Source organism: Quercus robur, chromosome 8 (assembly GCF_932294415.1).
Source record: "Quercus robur chromosome 8, dhQueRobu3.1, whole genome shotgun sequence".
Classification (NCBI taxonomy): Eukaryota; Viridiplantae; Streptophyta; class Magnoliopsida; order Fagales; family Fagaceae; genus Quercus; species Quercus robur.
Window position 1 is genome coordinate 60,996,782 of NC_065541.1, and position 21,157 is coordinate 61,017,938.

Sequence of the window (21,157 nt, forward strand, 5' to 3'; positions counted from 1 at the left end):
TTGAATTATTATATATTGAAATGAGCACTTGGCCTTGAAAGAGGAGACGAACATCTAACAATGGCAACTAATGACATACAATAAATGAGAATTTAAAAATAAAAATGAAAACTTCAAAATAAAACACTCTGGCAGTTTGACCTAATCTCTATCGTCCGTGTCTATAGCTTTGGGATAAGATTCACTTCAATTGAACTCTCCAATTTTTATTTAGATGAAAGATATGTGAGATTTAAAAATGAAATAAATGCCACATATGGCACATCCACTTAAAAATGAGAGGGAATTGGAGGATTCAATTAGAGGGATTCTTTCCCTTAAGTTTTTACATCTTAAGCCATTTAAGTCTATCAAAGTTATACAAATTCCGATAATAGTGACATTTCATCACCAGGACAGTGCTTTCTACCACAGCATGAACAATATCAATCTATAAAATATTTGTTAAGCAGGGGAAAAGAGGAAGAGAGAGATATATATATATATATATATATATAATACGAAGGAGAAATCAGCACTCTTACTCGAGAACAATCTCATCTTCATTCCATGTATGTGTTAAGTACAAGGATTTGGGTAATTACAATTAAGCAATAGGGTAAGACATTAATGTCAGATGAGAGACAACAAGATCAACCAAAAAGTAAAACAGGAAAAAAAAAATACAAAAGGGAACAGGGGAGAGAGTGACATAAAAAGACCACTAATCCAAACCCTGACACCTCTTCTTAACCTTATCTTCACCACCTAAAACATATACTGCCAAGTGCCAACTTAATTAAATCTAAAACCTCCATTAATAATTCTATTCTCTATTTACTTCTGGAACTCCTAGTTGGAGATTAACATCTTGAACACTTTAACTTGCCAAAGATGGTCAATCTAAAATGGTAGCCAGCTATAAACTCAAGGCCTCTATTCACTACTTAAAAGCAAAATTGACCCCCAAGTTTCCCTCGAATAACTGCTGTCCTACTGAACTGACATCCTAACTATTCTATATTTAAAAGATGATTTTAGTCAAGTTCAATACCCTTTTCTTTTGCTGCTTCCACAACACTGCTCGTATTTCCTGTGGTCTTCTTAGATAGGTCATAATAAGATTTCCACAACTTGACCGAGAATGGGTAAACTGAAAAAGCTCTCTCATAAAACCTTTTAGAAATGGCCTCATTACCTGCAATATTTCCCAAAATACCTGCAGCTTCTACCCATACATACTCTGGTGGAATTGGGATTGCATGAAAGATTGCACTGACCAAGTTTAAGCTTGCCCAAAATAAAACACTGGCAGAAGCATTGGAGTTGTCATTTCTGCTTAACAGCTTACAGACAGAAATTGCTAATGGATAATTGGATGGCAGTATCTCCAAGATGGCTTCGACAAAATCCACCAGATCCTTTAGCTCACCAACCTTTTCGGGTAATAGAGATGGGCCGTACCACACTTCAAGAACTGAGTTTACCAGAGAAGAATCAATTGAAACTGGACTGAGTATGTTACTTAATAGCCACTGAACTCTTTGTTTCTTGATTTCACCAATGAATTTTCTTGATAACGGCTCAGAAATGGGGAAAGCATGAGCATCATCCAGATAACCTTCCAACATGTTCCTGATCTCAGTGACAGGAGAATCTTCCCTTGATAGTAATTCATCAGTGAGCAAAAACATGGCATGCTCTCTCAAGCAATGCTTAAAATATTCAGGAATGGCAGACTTCATTGCCCTGTCAATGGCTAAGCAAGCTTCATTGCGATCATTCTGCAATAGTTTATGAAGAGCAAGATTGAGATAACCAAACATTATATCTATCTGCTTAGGATTGGAATTTGAAACCAATCCTTGTGACCCAGATGGGTTACGAGTACCACCATCCACGGCCTCCAACAAACCATTTTGGATATAATTATCTTTCCAAACAGAGTGAAACCAACGGGCCATAAGTTCCTCCGCAAAATTAAATTTTCCATTCCGGAGGGCATGCTCAACATATTGATTCCATATACATTGAATTCCAGGGACTTCTTTTGGCCAGTTACTGATTGCTTTCTCAAACCCCACAAAACTCACATCTCCAAAATCATGGTTCTGCATCCGTGCTGATATTTGAACAAGTTCTAAACAGGATGGATACAATTTAACATATTTATCCAACAAGTTTCTCAAGCATTCTAAGCTGCCAAGTGCCACCATGCTCCTAATATGATTGACTGCAAAACATTGTGCTGATCTCAGATTAATTTCACTTTTACGTGATTCAGTATAGATGTATGAATCAACCGACTCCACTGCTGCTTCCACAAGCTCAAGAGCCCTCTGCTTCTCATCATCTATAAGATGAACAACAGGCCATTCAATCTCAAGGAGTTCTTTCTCACATTCAAACCTATGTACTACACCATCAGGTAGTTTCCTGTAAATAACCAAATACACACAACAAACCCAGTATACACATTTGTCAGAAACTGTTAGGCATGCCAGGATATCTGAGAGCGAAAGAGAATAGGGCTCATCAGAATTTGTGGTAGTAGGGAAGAGCCCATAGCTTCTCTGGATGGCCTTCTCAACATTCCCAGACATGCACAAACAATCCATCATCTGCAAAAACAAGTCTAAGATGCATGAACTAGCATGCATTCCATCCCAGTCAGAAGCAGACGCATGGCGACAAAGCGCTTTGAGAGCAGCATCATATGCAACCATCCGGTCATCAAGCTGCATCCGACTGTTGATGTACATAAGCCACAGTTCATAAGATCCCTCATTTTGTTTGACCTGAAAAACGAGAGGAAAGTGTTTCCATGTGAAAGTTTAATGTCAGCACTCTAATGGAGAAGCAGAAGAAAATGCTTAAACTAGATAAACCCTGGAAATTGAAACACACAAGCAGACAAAAATAAAACAAAAACAGTATAAAAAAAATGACTAGCAACCAAAAAAGAAGAAAAGCGATAGCAAGAAGGCTTTCCTATACAAAAAAAAAAACATTCTGCATTGATTTCCAAACCAAAAAAATGCATATTTTTTAAGAGCTCCATTTTTTCCAAGTTTTGCAAACACTCTCTTCTTAGATCTTTACCAGCAGGAAAAGAAACAAAATTCTACTAAGTGGATAGAGCTTGGGATGATTACCAATTCCCTTTTAACACATTATTGCTCAAACAATTAAGTTGCAACCTCTCATATGTTTAGTTGACAAACAGGTAAAACTCAAAAGGCCACAGCAATACAATTAATTACTACAGATATCTGGAAACAGAAGATATGCTTTGGAAGCTTAAGCATAAACACTTATCAAACTAACCAAAAAAAATACATATTGCTGTAAAACAGGACATAGATACTCTCGCGTAAATCATCAACACTGTTTATCTCCTCCGTGCCCTCAATCAACAGAAAGAATGGGGGGCAAAATAAAAAGAAAGAAACAAAAATCACCAAGATATAGTATGTAGGGTGAGAAGCAAGAGATTTTTTTATAAATTTATTAAAAGAACAGCAGTGGGGTGGGGAGGGGAAGGATCACCACCAGGCACCATGTACAGATGTTATGTACTAGAGAGGCACCAAAAAATCAGCAAAATTTACAACAATCAAGAAACTCTAGCATATTAGAGAATGAGACTAGTTAAAGCAGCCATCCAATCATACAAGGAAAGTGCAAAGATCATTTTAAGATCTGTTATAGTTTAAAATCTAGTACTAAGCAGATGAAATTGATAAACTACCACTTATCCTAAAAGCTTGAACTAATAGGAAATGGTGAATATAACCACTTAACCATTATTCTAACGCTCTCCCATGCGTGAACCCAAACTCTCCCTCAATAAGTGGGGAACACACGAAATTTTAATTTTAAATGGGAGGTGGTGTAGAGATAGGCTTTGAACTCAGACCACTATTCTAATACCATGATAAACTACCACTTATCTCAAAAGCTTAATCTAATATAAAATGATGAATTTAATCAATTCAATCATTATTCTAACAGAAACAACATATCAACAACACAATTGTGGATCAATCATGATAAATTTCATTATGAAGCAATGCTATGGAGAATCAGGAAGTCTCATCAGGTGTGTAGACGGCTATCATCAATAAATACTATTAAGAGTAATGAACAAAAACCAATATAAGATAGATATCTCAAGTGTTTTCTTAGAGTTACCAACTTGAATAGCAACACCAATAGGGCTGTCTCCACACATGCAGAAACTCCCCAGTCTTCATAGCATACTCGATGTAAGAGAAGGAAATAAAAAATAACATACCGCATAAGAGAACATGTCATCCTTCCGACGAGAATTCCTATTGCTATAGTAAATAAGCAGATATGTAATCCAGAGTGTTACAGAAGTTGGATCGGTCTCAAGAGCTCGTGACAGCAAAAGGAGAACCTGCGAAGCTCAAAAATATGAGACAACACTTGACAGGAACTGAAGTTTTTCAACATAATAATGAGACACTGAAGGTTGAAATTCCAACACGTGACACAGAAGTTACCTTCTCCACACCCTCTTGTTTGTTATCCTCCTGATTGAGAGTATTAAGAGCCATTTCAAGGGATTGATCATAATCAGCCACATCTCGTTCAAGTTGATTCTGAGTATACATAATGTGAGGAAAAAGAAGAAGGTCAGCATGAATGAGCCAATGGACCAAACAAAACCAATAAGACAATTATTCATATATAATAGGGGGAAAATCTTCAAAGACTCTAGAGATTAAAGAATAAACAAATGGCTTAAGATGAATATCGACATATCCAAGAGCGAGGGAAGAAAGAAAAGAACTCAACAGGAGAAATCACAGGGAAAATCATAAGACTGCTTATTTTATCAAGGATAGTGAAGATTATATTGTTATCTTCTCACAAAATTACAAGAAAAAATATTCCAAAAAGAGGGAATTCTAATTTCAATTTTACATAGAGAAGCAAGAAAAGAAAGATCCAAGACAATTTGGAAGTCTTCAGCATCAAATATATTCATTATGGATAGTAAGGCACACTCCTTAACATATCCAAAAGAATCTTGACTTATGAGATTTCCGAACCCCGCAGAATACGTGAAAGCAAAATGTATATTTGAATAACTAAAACGTAGGTTGAGATAGAGCTAGTTGAAAATTCATCTTTCGACCACTAGAAGTTGCAATCACCAAAAATATACAGCAGTACTATGCAACTTTAGGCATGTGAATCTACTTATCCAAAAAAAAAAAAAACTTTAGGCATATGAATCAAGAGAATAATCTAGAAATAATGAACATACCAATTTGCGATTTCTACTCTGGAAATATGATGACTGTCTGTTCCAATTCCCATAAATTTCTACACGACCATCATTGCCATGCAAAAATGGGCCATCTACAGGAAACGGCTTTTGATGCAGATTTGAAATTGCTAATGAGAGACTGAAACACTTTTTCCACCATCGACCATTCCTCCCTGCTAGAAAAGACTCATATGACTGTGGATCAGCTTTAAGCATATCCAACCCAACTAGATAAGTTGGCGAAGTCAAATAATCATACTTGGGACCTTTTGTTGCACCAGTACACATTCTTTGATGTAAGATTAATCCAACCTTAGAATCTGCAGAAATAATATTAACCAACCTCAAAATCTGCACAAATATTAATTCAAGAATGTAAGCAATAGAATGCATGTTTCCAAAATCACCAAAGGAATTTACATACCAGCATTATCAGAATCACCAAGCTGTTGCTGATGGATTTTTCCATTAGTGTAGTCCTTAACATGTTGCCAAGGACATTCATCATTGTTGCATTTTCCTCGAAGCTCATACATGCAAAGTGGCCAAAATGGATCAACTATAGGACTGCAGGTATAAGAACCAATTTCTCTTCCGCTTAAGTCTTTAATTGTGTTTGCTGTTGCATTGCTCCTCTGAATCCCATCAAAGTTAACACAAGCACCCTCTTCATTATATATATTGTTATCCTGACTTTGATGATTTTTGGTCCGCAATTTTACTAAACTGTTTGGCAACGCAACCTTCAGATGACCAAATGCACTCCTCAATATTAGAGGAGGAGAAGAAAATATAGAAGCTGGCAAGCCAACTTGTCTGGTAGATAATCTGCAATCCTGAGAATCAGCAGTGGAGTGAGATTTCGAAGAAAATTTTTCAGTTTGGCTCTGTTTCCGGATCTCAAGAGGAGCCTCAAGGATACTTCCCTCTTGCCTATCAGTGCCTGGATTAGGGAAACCAATAAGAGACAGAAAACAAACAACAAAGTAACACATTAACCAATAAAAAATCAAGCAGAATAAATCATTTTACTCTGCTGATTAATAATAAAAGGATACTTATAACTGATGATATACACAATATTGAGCTTTGGTTACAAGTTTGACCACAATTTCTAAAAGCTATAGACAGTCTTGATCTGATTAGATTCAGAAAAATAAGTACTAGTTACTACATTCAGAATAGCCAGTAATCCTCAGCATGAAATCAAAACATCAATTGCCTAAAAACTTATTATGCTAGAATTTCCAAATACAGTTAGCCACACAAATCTTGCATTGCAATTATTGAGTTTGTCATTGCAAGAATGATTGTAAGGTTTTACAAATGTACAGGCTAAACAACTAAATCACACATTTTCTCAAATTTATGTTGCATCACCCCCTCCCCCTCCCCCCCCCCCCTTTTCCCCCAAAAAAAAGAACAACACCACCAAAAAGGAAACAAAATACCATATTCTTCGTCAACTTCCTTAAATTAAAAGTCCCTTTTAAACTGTAATACACAATAAATTTGGCAGATGTTAGTCTGGAAAAGAAACAGTACTAATAAATTTGTCCAATAAAAAGTATGTAAAGGACTAGTAAATTTCTTAATGTATTTGAAAGACAATGAGAACCAAAACCACAAGTCTACTGAGGATATAGCTTTTTATTCTCCCTGAAGGTACCTCCATAATGTCATTTATATCCATTAATCTGATCACCTTCAACAGTAATACAGATGGTAAATGATGAGAATTTTATTTAGAAGCAAAAAGGAAATTTATACACCACCACTTGGGAAAAAAATGGCAAGAATGAGGATATGGTGGAACTAAAATTAATTAAATAACTGGCATGTAAAAATAGTCTCTACTTTCAGCATGACACAAACACACAGTTTTTATTATATGCAGAAAAGGCCACCTCAGATATGTTCATCCAAAGGACATTACCTCCCAGATCAAATTTTCCATCTTTCTCTACCCCCGGGAATGGACCATTGCCAATTTGTGTTTTATCCTTTCCAACATCATTTTCAGCCCCTTGTTCCACTACAGACTCTGTGTTGTCACATGAACCACTATCTTTTGATATAGTTCTTGTCCCTAGCCGAGCAAATAGTTCAGATCTTAGTGCTGCTTCAAGAAGCAAAGTATCCTGGGAGCTATCAATTAAAATTTTTTTGTTCAACTCATCACTAATGTCATTTTGCCCATCTTCAAGATTTTTCTCTTTTATATGGCATTCGATGTTGGGTTGTATAGACTCAGGGTCAAATGGAAATGTCTCTTCATCTTCATCTACTGAATTATTTGGATCAGTGAATGGAGAGCAAACTCCATCTACAGTATTCTTGCCACTACGAGTCAATGGCTCTGATGTACTACCATCTGGTTCACTGCAAGGTTCTGACTCCAAATTATGTCCATTGACATGCCAATGAGTTCTATTGGTGGGAGCACTATCGACACATTGGATATTTGAATCACACCCTGGTTGATCAAAACCATCAAAGACAGGCTGCATCTGATGACTAGCCATGGGTATTAGATTCACATTTTCAGGCACGATATTTGGGGGATCCAAACCCATTGCAGCATCTTCATGCTGCATTGAGGACGACAGTAAACTGGAATTCTGCATAAGATAAGATCGCAAGTTTGCTGAATAGATTTCCCTTCTGCGATAAAGATCAGTACATCTAGCATTAGCCACAACCAAAGCCTTCTGAGCTTTACGATAAGCTTTAAGAGCATTTCTTTCTTCAATTTCACACTTGCGCCTGAGTTCTTGTGCTTCCTCCAGGTCCTTGTCCAGTGATTCCTCCTTTTCAACTAAAGATTGCAGACTTATGTTGCTATGTCCTGAGACATTAGCATTGCCCAAATAATTCCAAAAGCTTGCATTGTTCAGCGATCCCTAAAATACGGTACATTTATTTAATATTTTTTTATAAGTATAATACATGAATGATAACAACAGCAACAACAACAACTTGAAAGAAAACAATCACCAAAAAAGAGAAAAACGCTGCAAGCAGATGCGCATCAGAGGTCTGCAAATCTGGAGCTCAGAAACAAACCTGGCATATGTTGTTGAAAAAGGATTCATGTGCCTTATCGCTGGCTTCGACTTCATGATGGTCACTGTTTCTTACTGAATTGTTTTGAGTTGTTGCTTTTTTTAAGGAACCAGATGGTTGATGACCACTGATCTTACTTGGATGACTCAACTCAACAATGCTCTGTAATGTTGAATAATATCAATAAATAAAAACAACATAAAGGAAAGCCTGAACTATGAAGATTCAAATACAGATACATGTGAGATTATCAGAACTTCATCATAAATGTTAGAAAATACTTAGGTCTGACAACAAAAGAACATTATAGGGTTCATTAACATAACTAGTAGACGAGAAATTTTTTTAATAATAATTGTTTCCTGCAGGTTTGTGAATAGCTTTAAGAAATACTGCACAATTCTTTTGATGAAATTTCTACAATGTTTATGTCCAGGCAGATCTATATGTAAAGGTGCAATAATGTCAAGCAATATCAATCAAAGCTGATTATACAAAATTGAAACATGAAAAGTACAGCAAAAATGATGAATATATTACATGGGCAGCTTGGACAAGAAATAAAATAATTAAACATACAATGAAGGAGCATTAATTAAGAAGCAGCAAATATTGTTTGATTATAATATTGACTTACTGAATTCTCTGGCAAAATATTGGAGGTTACATTTGGTAGAGGTGTAGTCTGGGTTAATGCAACACAAGAATCCACCTGCCTATTATTGTCAGACTGATTGCAACCACTATCAACGTCAACACCTGCAGAGCATAACCACTGCATTAGCTGGGGCATCTCAAAGCATTCCTTGGCTAAGGTACAGAGTGAGTATGCAAATTATTACCATCTTTAGCTCTGCTGGGTATACTTTCTGGTATAACAGCAACCCGTTTGTCAATACTTGACTCTGCTCTACCTGAGGAAATCCCTCTACTGTCAGCCGTATTCCTGACCTGCATACTAGTGTTTTCCAATGCTGGCCCTTTTGATGGTAGAGTAGAATTTGCAGAAGGTATGTCTCGCTGGCCACCTGGACTTGGCTGGGTATTAAAAGATCCACTAACTTTTAAGCGTTTCTTGTCTGGCTCTTTTGGTTCTGACTGTAAAGAGTTAGCAGTGGTTGCATTGAATCTCCTAGCTGTATTGTTGCTTAGGTTCATTGCATTATAATCCCTATATGGAACTAAAGCAGATTCCTTAGTTTGCAGGGCAGACTTGGACTTCAATTCAATTTCACGAAGTGCAATCTGTTGCCGCAAATCCTGAAGTTTATTATTGTTCAAGCCCACACTTTGGTCAAACCCACGCTCTCGGCTTGCAAAATTTTTGTTGAGGGCATTCAAATTTCTGCCTCGTGATCCTTGATCAACAGTTGAAGGCCCGGCACCTTTGGAATTGGCTCCCTGGATAGAGTTCATCGATGGCGTAAATGTGCGACTTGAAGACAACTTTTTGGGCATTACTTTGTTTATATTTCTGGCTGTCTGCCTTAACATGTTTGATTTTGGTAGTGAAGGAACAGGTACCCTTCGGTTGCTGTTCACCACAGTCACGTTGCCTTTACCTGAAGCTTTCTCCTGTCCATACTCTTCAGAGTCACTGCCACTGTCATCATCTGAGAATCTTATAACAAGATTATTATTGTTGGGCCCCGAAGGAGCACGCCACCCAGGCATAGCAGATTTAAGTGGGACTCGGTTTTTATCAAAGCTCTTTTGAGGAATTGGTGGTAAAGATGTTCGGGACTGGACATCAATGGAGCTTGCTGATGAATTACAAGAAATAACCTTACCTGAGAATTAGATATAATCCTAAGAAAGATACTTATAAAAGAAGAATATTTATACCAAAACAAAATTCAATCCCAAAAGGTAATTTAATAAATAAAAGGAAAGAAAAAATGAACACTTTCCAAACCATAAGAAAGCACCATGAAAGATTCAAATTTAGAAAGAGATCGGATGTATAGCCTCAAATCCAACCCCACCATCACAATGTAAATAAAAGATATGCTGAGAGGATCAGATTATTACAAATTTAAAAGGAAAGAGAATGTATGACAATAGTCCTGATCTTGTGGCAGGTGCAAGAGAACAAAGAGGAGTATGATGGCAAGAGGATATGATTCTACATAAAAGATACACTTTTTTTTTATAAGTAGATTCTACATAAAAGATACACAGATGTAGATTTCATTGCTTCTCCACCTTTTCGCTTGTAATTCTCATTCTTTTGTATTTCTTTAGGCTAGCTTGCATTTACAAGGTGGTTCTTTTGCTTCAATAAAATTACATTATAAAAAAAATTCTAGACATATTAACTTATCAATTTACTCTACATACATCTGTGAATTAATTATTTCATATACAATGCAAAATAACATCTACTCTCACATTAATAAGAACATCACAGTGACAAAAATAAGGTCCAAACAGAGTCAATTTGCAATTTTGGGTGCAAATCCGAGGTTGGGTACTCTATATGAAACTTTTTTTTCCATATAAAATTAAATTGTAACAATTTGAGCCATGGTTCTCCACCAAAAGGAGACCAAGCATTGTCACTAAGCCACAGGGCTCCTGGCTGTACTCTATATGAAACATCCTGACACATAGGGTTATGAAATTAATACAACAGGCTTCATTAGGTTCTCTTACATCAATTAGGAAATCAAATACTGGGTTCAAATTTTATAGTCCTCACTTAGTAGATCAAATGTGCGACAATTGAATAAGAACTTACTAGCCTCATGCATGTGCTACGCACATACTCAGATTTTTGTAAATTCATTCATATTCAAAGAAAAACAAAAACAAAAAAGTAACTGTTTAGATGTGACAGAATTTTGAAAATTTCAGTATTATAGTTTTATCAAAATTTTAAATTACTGATAGTTACAATTATAGACTAAATGTGGGTATGGGAGTCAAATAAATATGGGATTTTTTCATTTTGACTATTTATATTTTACCTTTTTATTTTATTCCAATGTGTCTTTTAATCATTTGTCAACTACTTTTTTCTCCTTAATTTTTGTTTTTGGGAAAATATATTTGAACTAAACAGCAGTTGTAGTTTTGGAAATAGTGAAAAGTTGACACCAAGGCTCCCAATCTCAATTAAAAAGGTCGTTTTCAGTCTCAATTAACTAAACTTTATTAGAGTTTATGAATGGTCCAGAAGTTATCAAACTATTGATCAAAACTGAGAAAATAGATTAATATTAACATCAGCAAAATGATCGAATTTGTCAAACTTTAAACATTGAATGAGACATATGGGATGATAGATCTTGATCTTTTTTCATTAATGTCATGCTCTTTCAATGGAAACTAATGAACTTGACCATAAAACCAAACCTAAGCTTGCCCAAAAAAAAATGAACAATCGCACTTACTTTCCTTGTGTTTAGCTTGTAAGATTTACCTGGCGGAATGCCTTGGGCGCCTTTGTTTGCTGAAAAAACTCGCACAGGCCCTGAAGGCGGTGCAACAGTACCAACAGACTGTGCAGCAGAGCCAACAGGATTTTCCTGTGGGCCAGAAATTTCAAATAACCCATTTAGATTTCAAAATCATCTTCCACAACATTTTCAAACAAAATTTAGAGTAAAAACGAAAATCAAGTAAGCTCCTTATAAGAACATCAATTTCACTACAATGAAATGAAAAAATAAATGTAACATCACAATTTCAAAATGTTAAGAACCCTAAAAATTATTCACGCTAAATATAAAAATCAACAAATTGCGAACCATTAAAGCTTATATAAACTAAAAATTAACTAATTAAATTCAAATAAAATTTTCGGTAAGGCCTTGTGGTAGCTAAAATTGTACGAAAAGAAAAATAAATTGGAGCTTCTAAATCTCAGATTCATTATCATTTGTGACTACTCGACCTAATACAACTATGTATCTTGTTCTAAGTGAAAGCTCCTTATCAGTGGACAAAACTGAAGAAGAACAAACAAACAAAAAAAACAAAAAAAAAAAAAGAGTGGTTTCCTCTATTTTCCTCTGTTTTCTCAGCAACCAGACAGAGGCCAAGTAATGAGAAATGGCACGTAAACACAAAAATCAAGCATTGAACTCGATGAAACCAAAAATACAATAAAACTAGCTGAAAGTTTGAATATGAGCTAGGGTTTTGGAGAGCAATACGTCGTTGTTGTCGTCGTCGCCGCCGCCGTCGGCTTCGTCGGAAGATAGCTCGCCTTCTTCTTTGGCTTTGGAAGGCTTTTCGGAGAGCTCCGTGTTGGGATTCGAATTCGTAGGCTCTGACGCAGTGGCTTTTGCCCTAGCTTCATCGATATCCTCCATTTCTCTCTCTAGAAAAAAGAAAGCTTCACTCTCTAGAAAGCGGTTATATAAGGCACTGGAAAAACGGAGCAGTGAGGAATTGAAGAGGAAAGAGGGGGGGTGGACAGTGCGAGAATGCACATAATTGAAGAGAGCGAAAACTTTGGGCCGGTGTCGAAGCTGCTTGTGGAAAATGACTCAAATACCCTTGGTTTGTACTGAAATTACCGTCCCAGATCGTTTATTACTCGTTAGTCGTTAATGCTCGTCACTCTCAGTCGTCCTTGTAGAAGGATGACAAAAGACTTTTTGCCCGTAGTAAATTTCTCTCTTTCCCTCCCATTAGTGACATCTTTTCCTTTTCTTTTTCTTTTTCTTTTTCTTCTTTAAGGAAAATTTCTTACCACAAATTATTCCACAACTTCTTTATTATAATTGTGATAATATATTCTACCTTTCCAGTCAAAAAAAAAATTGTGATAATATAGCATAGTGTGAGGAGTGAAAAAAATGATAAGTCAATGTATAAGTCATAGGCAACCTCGTCAAAATTGTGATAGTAACACCTATCCATTTCTGATCATAAAATATAAATTGTTCTTAGAAAAATCATATGTATTTTTTAATAAAACAAAGTTTTCTAATTATGACAAAGCTTCCTCTTAAAAACAACTCATAAAATTATTCATATGTTTTTTAAATTACATGATATATTAAAGTTTTTTATAGTTGAATAAAATATCTGGGATTCAATCCCCGCTTACACAAAAAACCAACTGATATCTTGGTTTAATAATAAATAACTATTATTAGGAGCGAACATCATAGGTTAAAACTCTCTTAAAAAATGATATATTAAACCACAAATAAGTAACATAACTATTCTTCAAAAGAAGTAACATTACTTTTTTTTATAAATGATAGGCCAAGAATTTATTGACCCATTTGGTAACTTGATCAATTAATTTAGCCAAGTGAAATTAATTAAATTCAATTACACGCAATAAGCTTGGTACCACAAACAAATCACCAACGAAGTTAAATGCAGCGGAAAATAAATTTGATACAGGTTATTTGTTTACGAATGGGGAAAACCACCGAGGCAAAATCCTACCGGGTGAATTTAAGATCACCACTCCCAAAATCCACTATTATAAAAAACAAGCGGTTACAAGTAAAAAAAAAAATTCAATACTTAATATCAACCTATAGTTAAACTCTTACCCCAATACTCAATTGGACTTGTAATGTAGTGACAATCTCTAATTTCAATACACGGCTCCCAGTACATGACTAACCAATTTTTACACGGATCCAAGTACGTGACTAATACACCAACTTGAGGAAGATGTTGGCTGCAAAGTTCTTCAATTCATCCAATGATGAAGATTAAGAAGCTCCTTGGTTACAAAACTCGTAGCGCAAAGACGCAGCAGCTTCTACAAGGAATATGATGAACTAAGGCAAATTTTGTCTCCGGTCACAACTTGCATGCACAATCAATTTGCATTGAGTTGCATCACTTTGCATCACATTTTACGGCCCTTAAAATGATCCTTATATATGTCTAAAGTTAAAAAAAAAAAAAAAAAAAAAAAAAAAAAAAAAAAAAAAAAAAAAAACTGTACACAAATATACATGGATATGCGTGAAATTAGATCTAGAAATCTGAATTTTGTAATTCTCAACAGATACATCTTTTGTCAAGCATCAACATTAAACCTCGATGGATATAGATCTGTCGAGTTTTAATGAACAACACTTCTTCACTTGTTTCTTGAATAGATTTGCATGATTTCAATACTAAACTTAAAGTCTTGTTCCTCAAAGTACTAAACTCATCATAGATCTACTCAGTTACAAGTAAAGTGTGTTTTGTCAAAGGATTACCTAATTACAAGTAAAGACCGTTGAATAAGTTATATGAATAAAAATACACATGGATATTATTTTTCTTTCTTTTTTTCCTTTTTAAGAACACATGGATATCCACTTGAATTGGCATATAGTGAGTTTGATGAACTAGTCTCTAAAGTAGTTTAGGAAAAAAAAAATTTCTTTTGATTAAGATACTCTAATTTACCAATAATTTTTTAAAATTTTATTCATCTAATTTAAAATGAGCGGATCAAATTTTGATGAACTTGCAGGGATCATATCTATTAATAGGTCATTACTCATCACTAATTATGTACTTATATATCAATTTGAGTTTCCAACTAGTGAATTTGATATACTCTCCTTTAAATCAATTTGGATCAAAATATTGTCGTCTAGTTAAGGTGGTTTGATTTAGTAAGAGTTTGTTAAGATTCTATCTAAGTATATATAGGTATAATCTTATCACATCATCAATAATATAAATACATACAAAAATGACAACAATCAACATTTATTTAAATATTGACGATGTAATAAGATCCAATCTACTTGTTTCAAAATAGATTGATATGATTTTAGAAATTCATGATATAGTACTCCTAATATCCTTAATTGTCCTACCATCTTCAAAATCCATGTCAGAGAGTCTTTGGAGGCATGGTCTAAGGTAGGGAAATATTTGTTACCCAAATTATTTTTTAAACAAAATCAACCAATAAAAATAATTTATACAAAAAAAAAAACACTTTGTTTACTTATTTATAACACTACTTTATTTCTAAGCATAAATGTACATTTATACTATATGAGCAATCATCATGGAACAAAATTGAGTTTCTATGTATTAATTGAAAAAAATGTGACCTATAAAAATAATTTCTCTCTTTCTAACTTTCTTTTTTCATACCCTATCAAAACAAAGAGGACATAAGAGAATGAAGAGATGAAGACTCAGTAGCCAGCAGTCCGGCCCAGGCCCACAACATTTATCCAGCTGTCTCTCACGGAAATGTAACCAAAACCTCACCACTTCTCTCTGCAAAAAGCCAAAAACAACCAAAACCTCTCTCTCTCTCTCTCTTTCACAGTGTTGCCAAAACCCTAAAACCCCAATCACCAAGCTCAAAACACACACACACACACACACACTCTTTGCTGAAAATGGCCAACAAGCTGGACATGTCCCTCGACGACATGATCAAGAATAGCCGAAGATCCGGAGGGTACAATGGTAATTCTAATTCCCGTGGCCGAGGCCGCTCCTCCGGTCCCGGTCCAGGCCCAGGCCCAGGCCCAGACCGCCGCTTCCCCAATCGCAACTTTCAAAGAACCGCACCGTACTACGCTCCACAGGCCTGTCACTCTCTCTCTCTCTCTCGCTTTTCATTTCTTGGAGAGTAAGGAAGTTCAAAATAAAATAACCTAGCAAAAGTCGCTACTCGCTGGGGTTTATATAAATTTTACTATCAAATAATATTGGGGGGGCTAGGGTTTTGTATGTGACTGAGTTGATATTGAAATAGTGAATTTGAAAAAAATGGGCAGGGAATGCAAGTGATGAATCCGATGTTGACACAACAAGTGGTGTTGGGTGTGGGTGGTGGTGTTGGTGTTGGTGTTGGTGTTGGTGGATCTAACATTAACAACTCAGAGGACGGTACCAAGCTATATATATCAAACTTAGAGTACGGTGTTACTAATGACGACATTAAGGTATATAGAATTTTTTTATTATGTGTTTGATTTATTATATTAGATTTGTGTTATTGTCGTTGTTGTTGTTTTAAGCTTTTGCTGCATAGTTTAAATATTTAGAGTTAATTGTAGCTATCTGTGTCTTAAACTATTGGGTGTACCCTAGACTACCAAATGTTGCAATTAAGGACCTAATTCAAGATTATTTTTGCAATCTCCACCTCACCATGTTTGAATTAATGAGTCAGTGAGCTGATTTGGGTGAAATTTGACATATTAATGTATGTACCCATCACTCAATTGACTCACTAGATGGGAGGGTGTTGGTTGCAAGAATTTTAGCTTAGAGCAGATATTGAAAATGACTTTTATAGTTTATGGAAATAGTTGTAAATTTGTAATTAATCATATTGTTCAGGTTTTTTTTATATTATTATTATTATTATTATTATTATTATTTTTAATGAGTCTGGTTTTAGCAACACAGATATGCGGTTTTATTTATTTATTCTGAGGTCTGGCAGAGTTGCTATAAGGGGAAACTTAAGCGTGTTTTTGATTGGAGGAGGAGGAATGAAGTTCCGGCATGGTTTTGGGGATTTCAAATGGTGGTTTATCAGAGCTTGCCCAAAGTTAGAGAATCTTAGGCTATGGGCATTTTATAGGGTTAAGCAAGTAGATGGGGTTGGATATTTTCATCAAGGGGTTTGGGCATGGTCGTACATGGATATTGGTATATATCCTTTTGAAATCTTTATTTGGGTGGTGACTGGTGATGTTGATGATGTCTCCGGTTTGTCTGGAGTTGCTGCTTGAAATGGGTCATTTTTTAGACAGTTTGACAACTAATTTAATCTGGAATGAGAGGTTTGGAAGGGTGGAGCCTACTTTGCCATCTTCAAGGGTGTGTGTTTCAGTGCAAGCAGGTCATTCATATGGACATGTGCAAACACATGCATGGTCTCTATGGGATACTGTTGAATTCTAACCATTTTTTGCTGACGATTGATGATCCTGCCCAACAAAAATTCATCATTTCGTGAGACTTCTTGATTATGTGAAATTTGAATGGCTACCCTTTTAGCTAGCTTGTTGTGTTATGGACCAATCCTATTATATCTTGCATCATGTCTTCAAATTGTATACCATTGGCATCTAAGTGAGATGAATTTTTGCAGGTACTTTTCTGTGAGATTGGTGACCTGAAAAGATATTCAATCCATTATGATAGGAGTGGAAGATCAAAGGTATCTTTATAGCATTTACTCAGTTAGGTTCTTCTGTAGATTTGATTTGAATTTTTTGTTGTTGTGTTCCAGTGACTTAATAAGATTGTTTTTGTTTATGTTTAGGGAACAGCAGAAGTTGTCTTTTTACGCCAGGCAGATGCTCTAGCAGCTATCAAGAGATACAACAATGTTCAGCTTGATGGGAAGCCAATGAAAATTGAGCTTGTAGGAGTGAATCTGGTTACTCCTCCTGTTGTGCCACCTTTTCCAAACAGCATATTAGGAAAACCAAATTTTGCCTTCAGAAGGTATGGACTATGGAGTAATGTAATCAATTCCGTTTTTCTCTGATTTTATATACTTATCCATGAATTCCATCTGGTGGGCAGATTATTAGAGGTCATTTAATTTTGGCTTAAGTATACTGTTGGTCATTAAATATTAGTCCATGAACAATTTTAGTCCTTGATGTTTAAAGTAATCATGTTTTGTCCCTTAAATGACGTGGTCAAACTAAAAGTTGACACGTCATTATTCCATAGGGATTTAAAGCAATCACCTTAAGTTTGTTATGGTCTAAAATCAATTACTTTTAAGTTTTTAAAGGGACCAAAAACAATCACTTTAAACTTCAAGGACTAAAATTGCTAATGAGCTAAATTTTAGAGACCGACTATTTTGGCCTATAATTTTTTCACTCTTGATAGTTATCAAACAAGGCATTTTATTTTTGGTGCTTAATTTTGTTTCCTTTAAATGAGGGAAGGAAAGGAAGACGGATTGATGTATTGCATCACTGTAATTGAGTGAAACACTAAAATAAGCATTCTGTAATTTGAGGTTAGTTTAATTTTGTTAATTTTCTCCTTCCCCTATCAGTTCAAAGCACTTACTACTTAACAGCAGGGCGTAATGTTTGAGCCATGGCAACTCTCTTTAGTGAAGTGTGCATCTCTAATTGACTGATGGGAATGAGAAAAATGTATTAATTTTAGGGAATTATATAAATAAGCTTTGTTCTCAAGTCATCAGTGTTTAATATTTAACTTTGCATTTGGTAAAACTCACATGCAATCTCCCTCTCTCTCTCTCTCTCTCTCTCTCTCCCCCCCCCCCCCCCCCTCTGATCAACATAATTCTGATTATTTATTTGGACAGAGGAAGGCCTGCTCCTGGAGGTTGGGTTCGTGGTGGTGCTGGTGGCATTGGCGGTGGACCTGCAAGGGGCCGTGCACGAGCAAAAGGTCCTGTTGAGAAGTTGTCTGCAGAAGATCTTGATGCTGACTTGGAGAAATACCGCCTTGAAGCTATGCAAATAAACTGAAGTCTCTTCATAGTTGATTTTCCTTGGTACCTTGCTTGGCTAATGAATCTTTCAAGTATGTTGGCTGTTTCGCCTGAAGTACTGTATTTTCAGACAGTCGAAATACCAATTAGAGGATACCAGTAATATACATATATCCGGTACGGCTTTAGTTCTTGTTTGCTTCCTCGAATTTAACAACGTAGTTTAGTTTGTAATTGTGATGGATGCTGACTTCATGGGTCGGTTTTTGTCTTGCAATGCCCAGGCTGCTTATGTGCATGACCTGTTCAGTAATATAGTAGTTGAAACTTGAAAGTTACTTTTACCTGATCTGGAAATATTACATCCTTTTGAAATTACTGATACTTATTGATACTTGTTTGGCCGTTTGAATTATAAGCAGTTAGCTTTTTCTTCTCCGCTTTCTTTTGACTCCTTTTGACGTTGGTTTTCTATCAAAGATCATTCTTCTCTTTCATACCTTTCTCTCAAAAAAATTGAAAAAATAAAGTCATTCTTCTCTGAGCTAGGGCCGCAAATAAGGGACAGCGGGCCCACAACCCAGCTCGTCTGGTATTACTTTTGGTAGATTGGTGCTTTAGAGCATCCACAATGTTTTTTAAATCTTATCTTATTTTACCATCCCAAAAAGCTACTTTACAAATTATTCCATACCATTCTTCAATATTTCCAACATCTCAATTTTTATTTTATAATACTACATACTAAAATAATATAAATTATACAATAAAATAATATTTAAAGGTTATCTATCACTCCTCTCTTTTCATCCTTATACCTACCTCTCTGAGACTCTGCCCCTCTCTCAACAGCCAAACAACCCAATCATCACCACACCACCACCACCACCACCACCACCATGCCCACTGCCAACCAAAATCCCACCGGAACCAAAAACTCAAATTAAAAAAAAAAAAAAAAAAAACCACCGAATCACTGCCACATCTGAACCCAAAAGATAAAAATCAATCCATACCTCACTGCAAAACACACACAAAAACCCACACAAAACCCAAATTGGCGAAACCACAAAACCCAGATCAGCGAAACCATTTGACCCACAGTGCCACCAAATCAATGCTGCCAACATCACACCACATCTAGCCCACATCAGCGATCTTGAGCAACCCATCATTGGTGACATTGGCAACCCACCAATCTCCACCGAGAAACCCACCAATCTCCGTCGATCCATGCCGATCCAAAATCCAAAATCCACGCTAATCTCCATGCCGTGACCACGAACCAAACCCAGCTCCAATACAAACCTTGAATGAGAAAGAGAGATGTGAGATGAGAGAAAGAGTGAGAACTGTGTGAGGGACAAGCTTTGAGAGAGAATGTAAATGAGAAATGCTGAGAGTGAGAGAAAGAAAAGTAAAAAAGAATAAAATAATATATTTTTGTTTTACAATTGAGCTACAGTACGATTCTAAATTAAGAATCGCACTGTATAACAAATTTATTTTATTTTTATTTACATTGTACAACATCTAATAGAGTGGGCATTTTGGGCTAAATGGTAAAATAAGCTTAAATTTGGCATTTACCTATTCCGTTGCTGATGCTCTTATGATGAACCCAAAGATAATTTTGGAGGCTGGTGCATGAAATGGTCTAGTCCTCAGGGCCCAGCTCCCAAAGTATTATTTAAAATTGATTGATTTTGTTGTGTGAGAAGAAATCGATTCCGGGTTAAGATGGTTAGGACGATGGCTTCCTGGGTAATTATGTAATGTTAATGACTGTTTAGAGGACATATCATTTCGTTTTGCAGTATTTTTTTTTTTTAATTTTTTTTTATACAAGATATAAATTTTACTCTAACATAATCTAAATGTATATGTGTGTGAAATTCCCTCCTAGAGACTTATAAAAGTTGATGTACATCTATTTTTTAAAGTTTATGAATAAAATTTCTAATATATATAAAGCATTGACAAACAATTGAAAGTTTAAGCAAATAAAAAAAAAATTAAAAAAAAAAACCTTCTACAAACCCATGTTACATATACATAAATCAAGCTTATTACTCTAAACAATTCATCACTCAAAAAATTAGGGGGTGTTTGGTACAACCACTCAAACACACATTTTCAATTTTTAAACAATATTACACGTATTTCTACTCACTTTTTCACTTATACGTATTTTCACACATTTTCAAACAACAAAACACATGTTTTTAAGTGCATGTACTAAACATCTCCCTCATCAGTTACAAGAGGAAAAAGCAAAAAATGGGAAAAAGGTTTTTGTATATGTTTGAGTTTGAGGGTATACCGTAGATTATTGAGCATCATTTGGTTTTTTCAGGGGTTGGAAAGTAGTAGATTGTTTCAGTTGAGAACTACTTTTTTGGGGAGTATTGAGTCGCTTG

The 21,157-nt window shown here is 35.5% G+C and overlaps 2 protein-coding genes across 4 annotated transcripts; one reads left to right on the forward strand and one right to left on the reverse strand.

Moving 5' to 3' along the window:
- Positions 1-520: 520 nt before the first annotated feature.
- Positions 521-12,836, reverse strand: LOC126697451 (uncharacterized). Of its 3 annotated transcripts, none has more exons than XM_050394458.1 (11): positions 12,508-12,836; positions 11,772-11,877; positions 9,190-10,110; positions 8,985-9,106; positions 8,348-8,509; positions 7,218-8,184; positions 5,706-6,224; positions 5,279-5,601; positions 4,509-4,607; positions 4,277-4,402; positions 521-2,777 (listed from the first exon to the last, which is right to left on the reverse strand). In XM_050394458.1, the coding sequence occupies exons 1-11, from the start codon at positions 12,664-12,666 to the stop codon at positions 1,017-1,019; spliced, it is 5,265 nt and encodes a 1,754-aa protein (XP_050250415.1). In that variant the 5' UTR covers positions 12,667-12,836; the 3' UTR covers positions 521-1,016. The 3 variants fall into 3 exon arrangements, with proteins under 3 accessions (XP_050250415.1, XP_050250414.1, XP_050250416.1); XM_050394457.1 differs by having other exon boundaries at positions 9,190-10,137; XM_050394459.1 differs by lacking the exon at positions 11,772-11,877 and having other exon boundaries at positions 9,190-10,137; positions 12,508-12,652.
- A 2,670-nt stretch (positions 12,837-15,506) lies between these two features.
- On the forward strand, positions 15,507-19,115 carry LOC126697452 (THO complex subunit 4A-like). Its single transcript, XM_050394460.1, has 5 exons — positions 15,507-15,879; positions 16,072-16,239; positions 17,400-17,468; positions 17,574-17,758; positions 18,609-19,115. The coding sequence occupies exons 1-5, from the start codon at positions 15,688-15,690 to the stop codon at positions 18,772-18,774; spliced, it is 780 nt and encodes a 259-aa protein (XP_050250417.1). The 5' UTR covers positions 15,507-15,687; the 3' UTR covers positions 18,775-19,115.
- Positions 19,116-21,157: the final 2,042 nt, after the last annotated feature.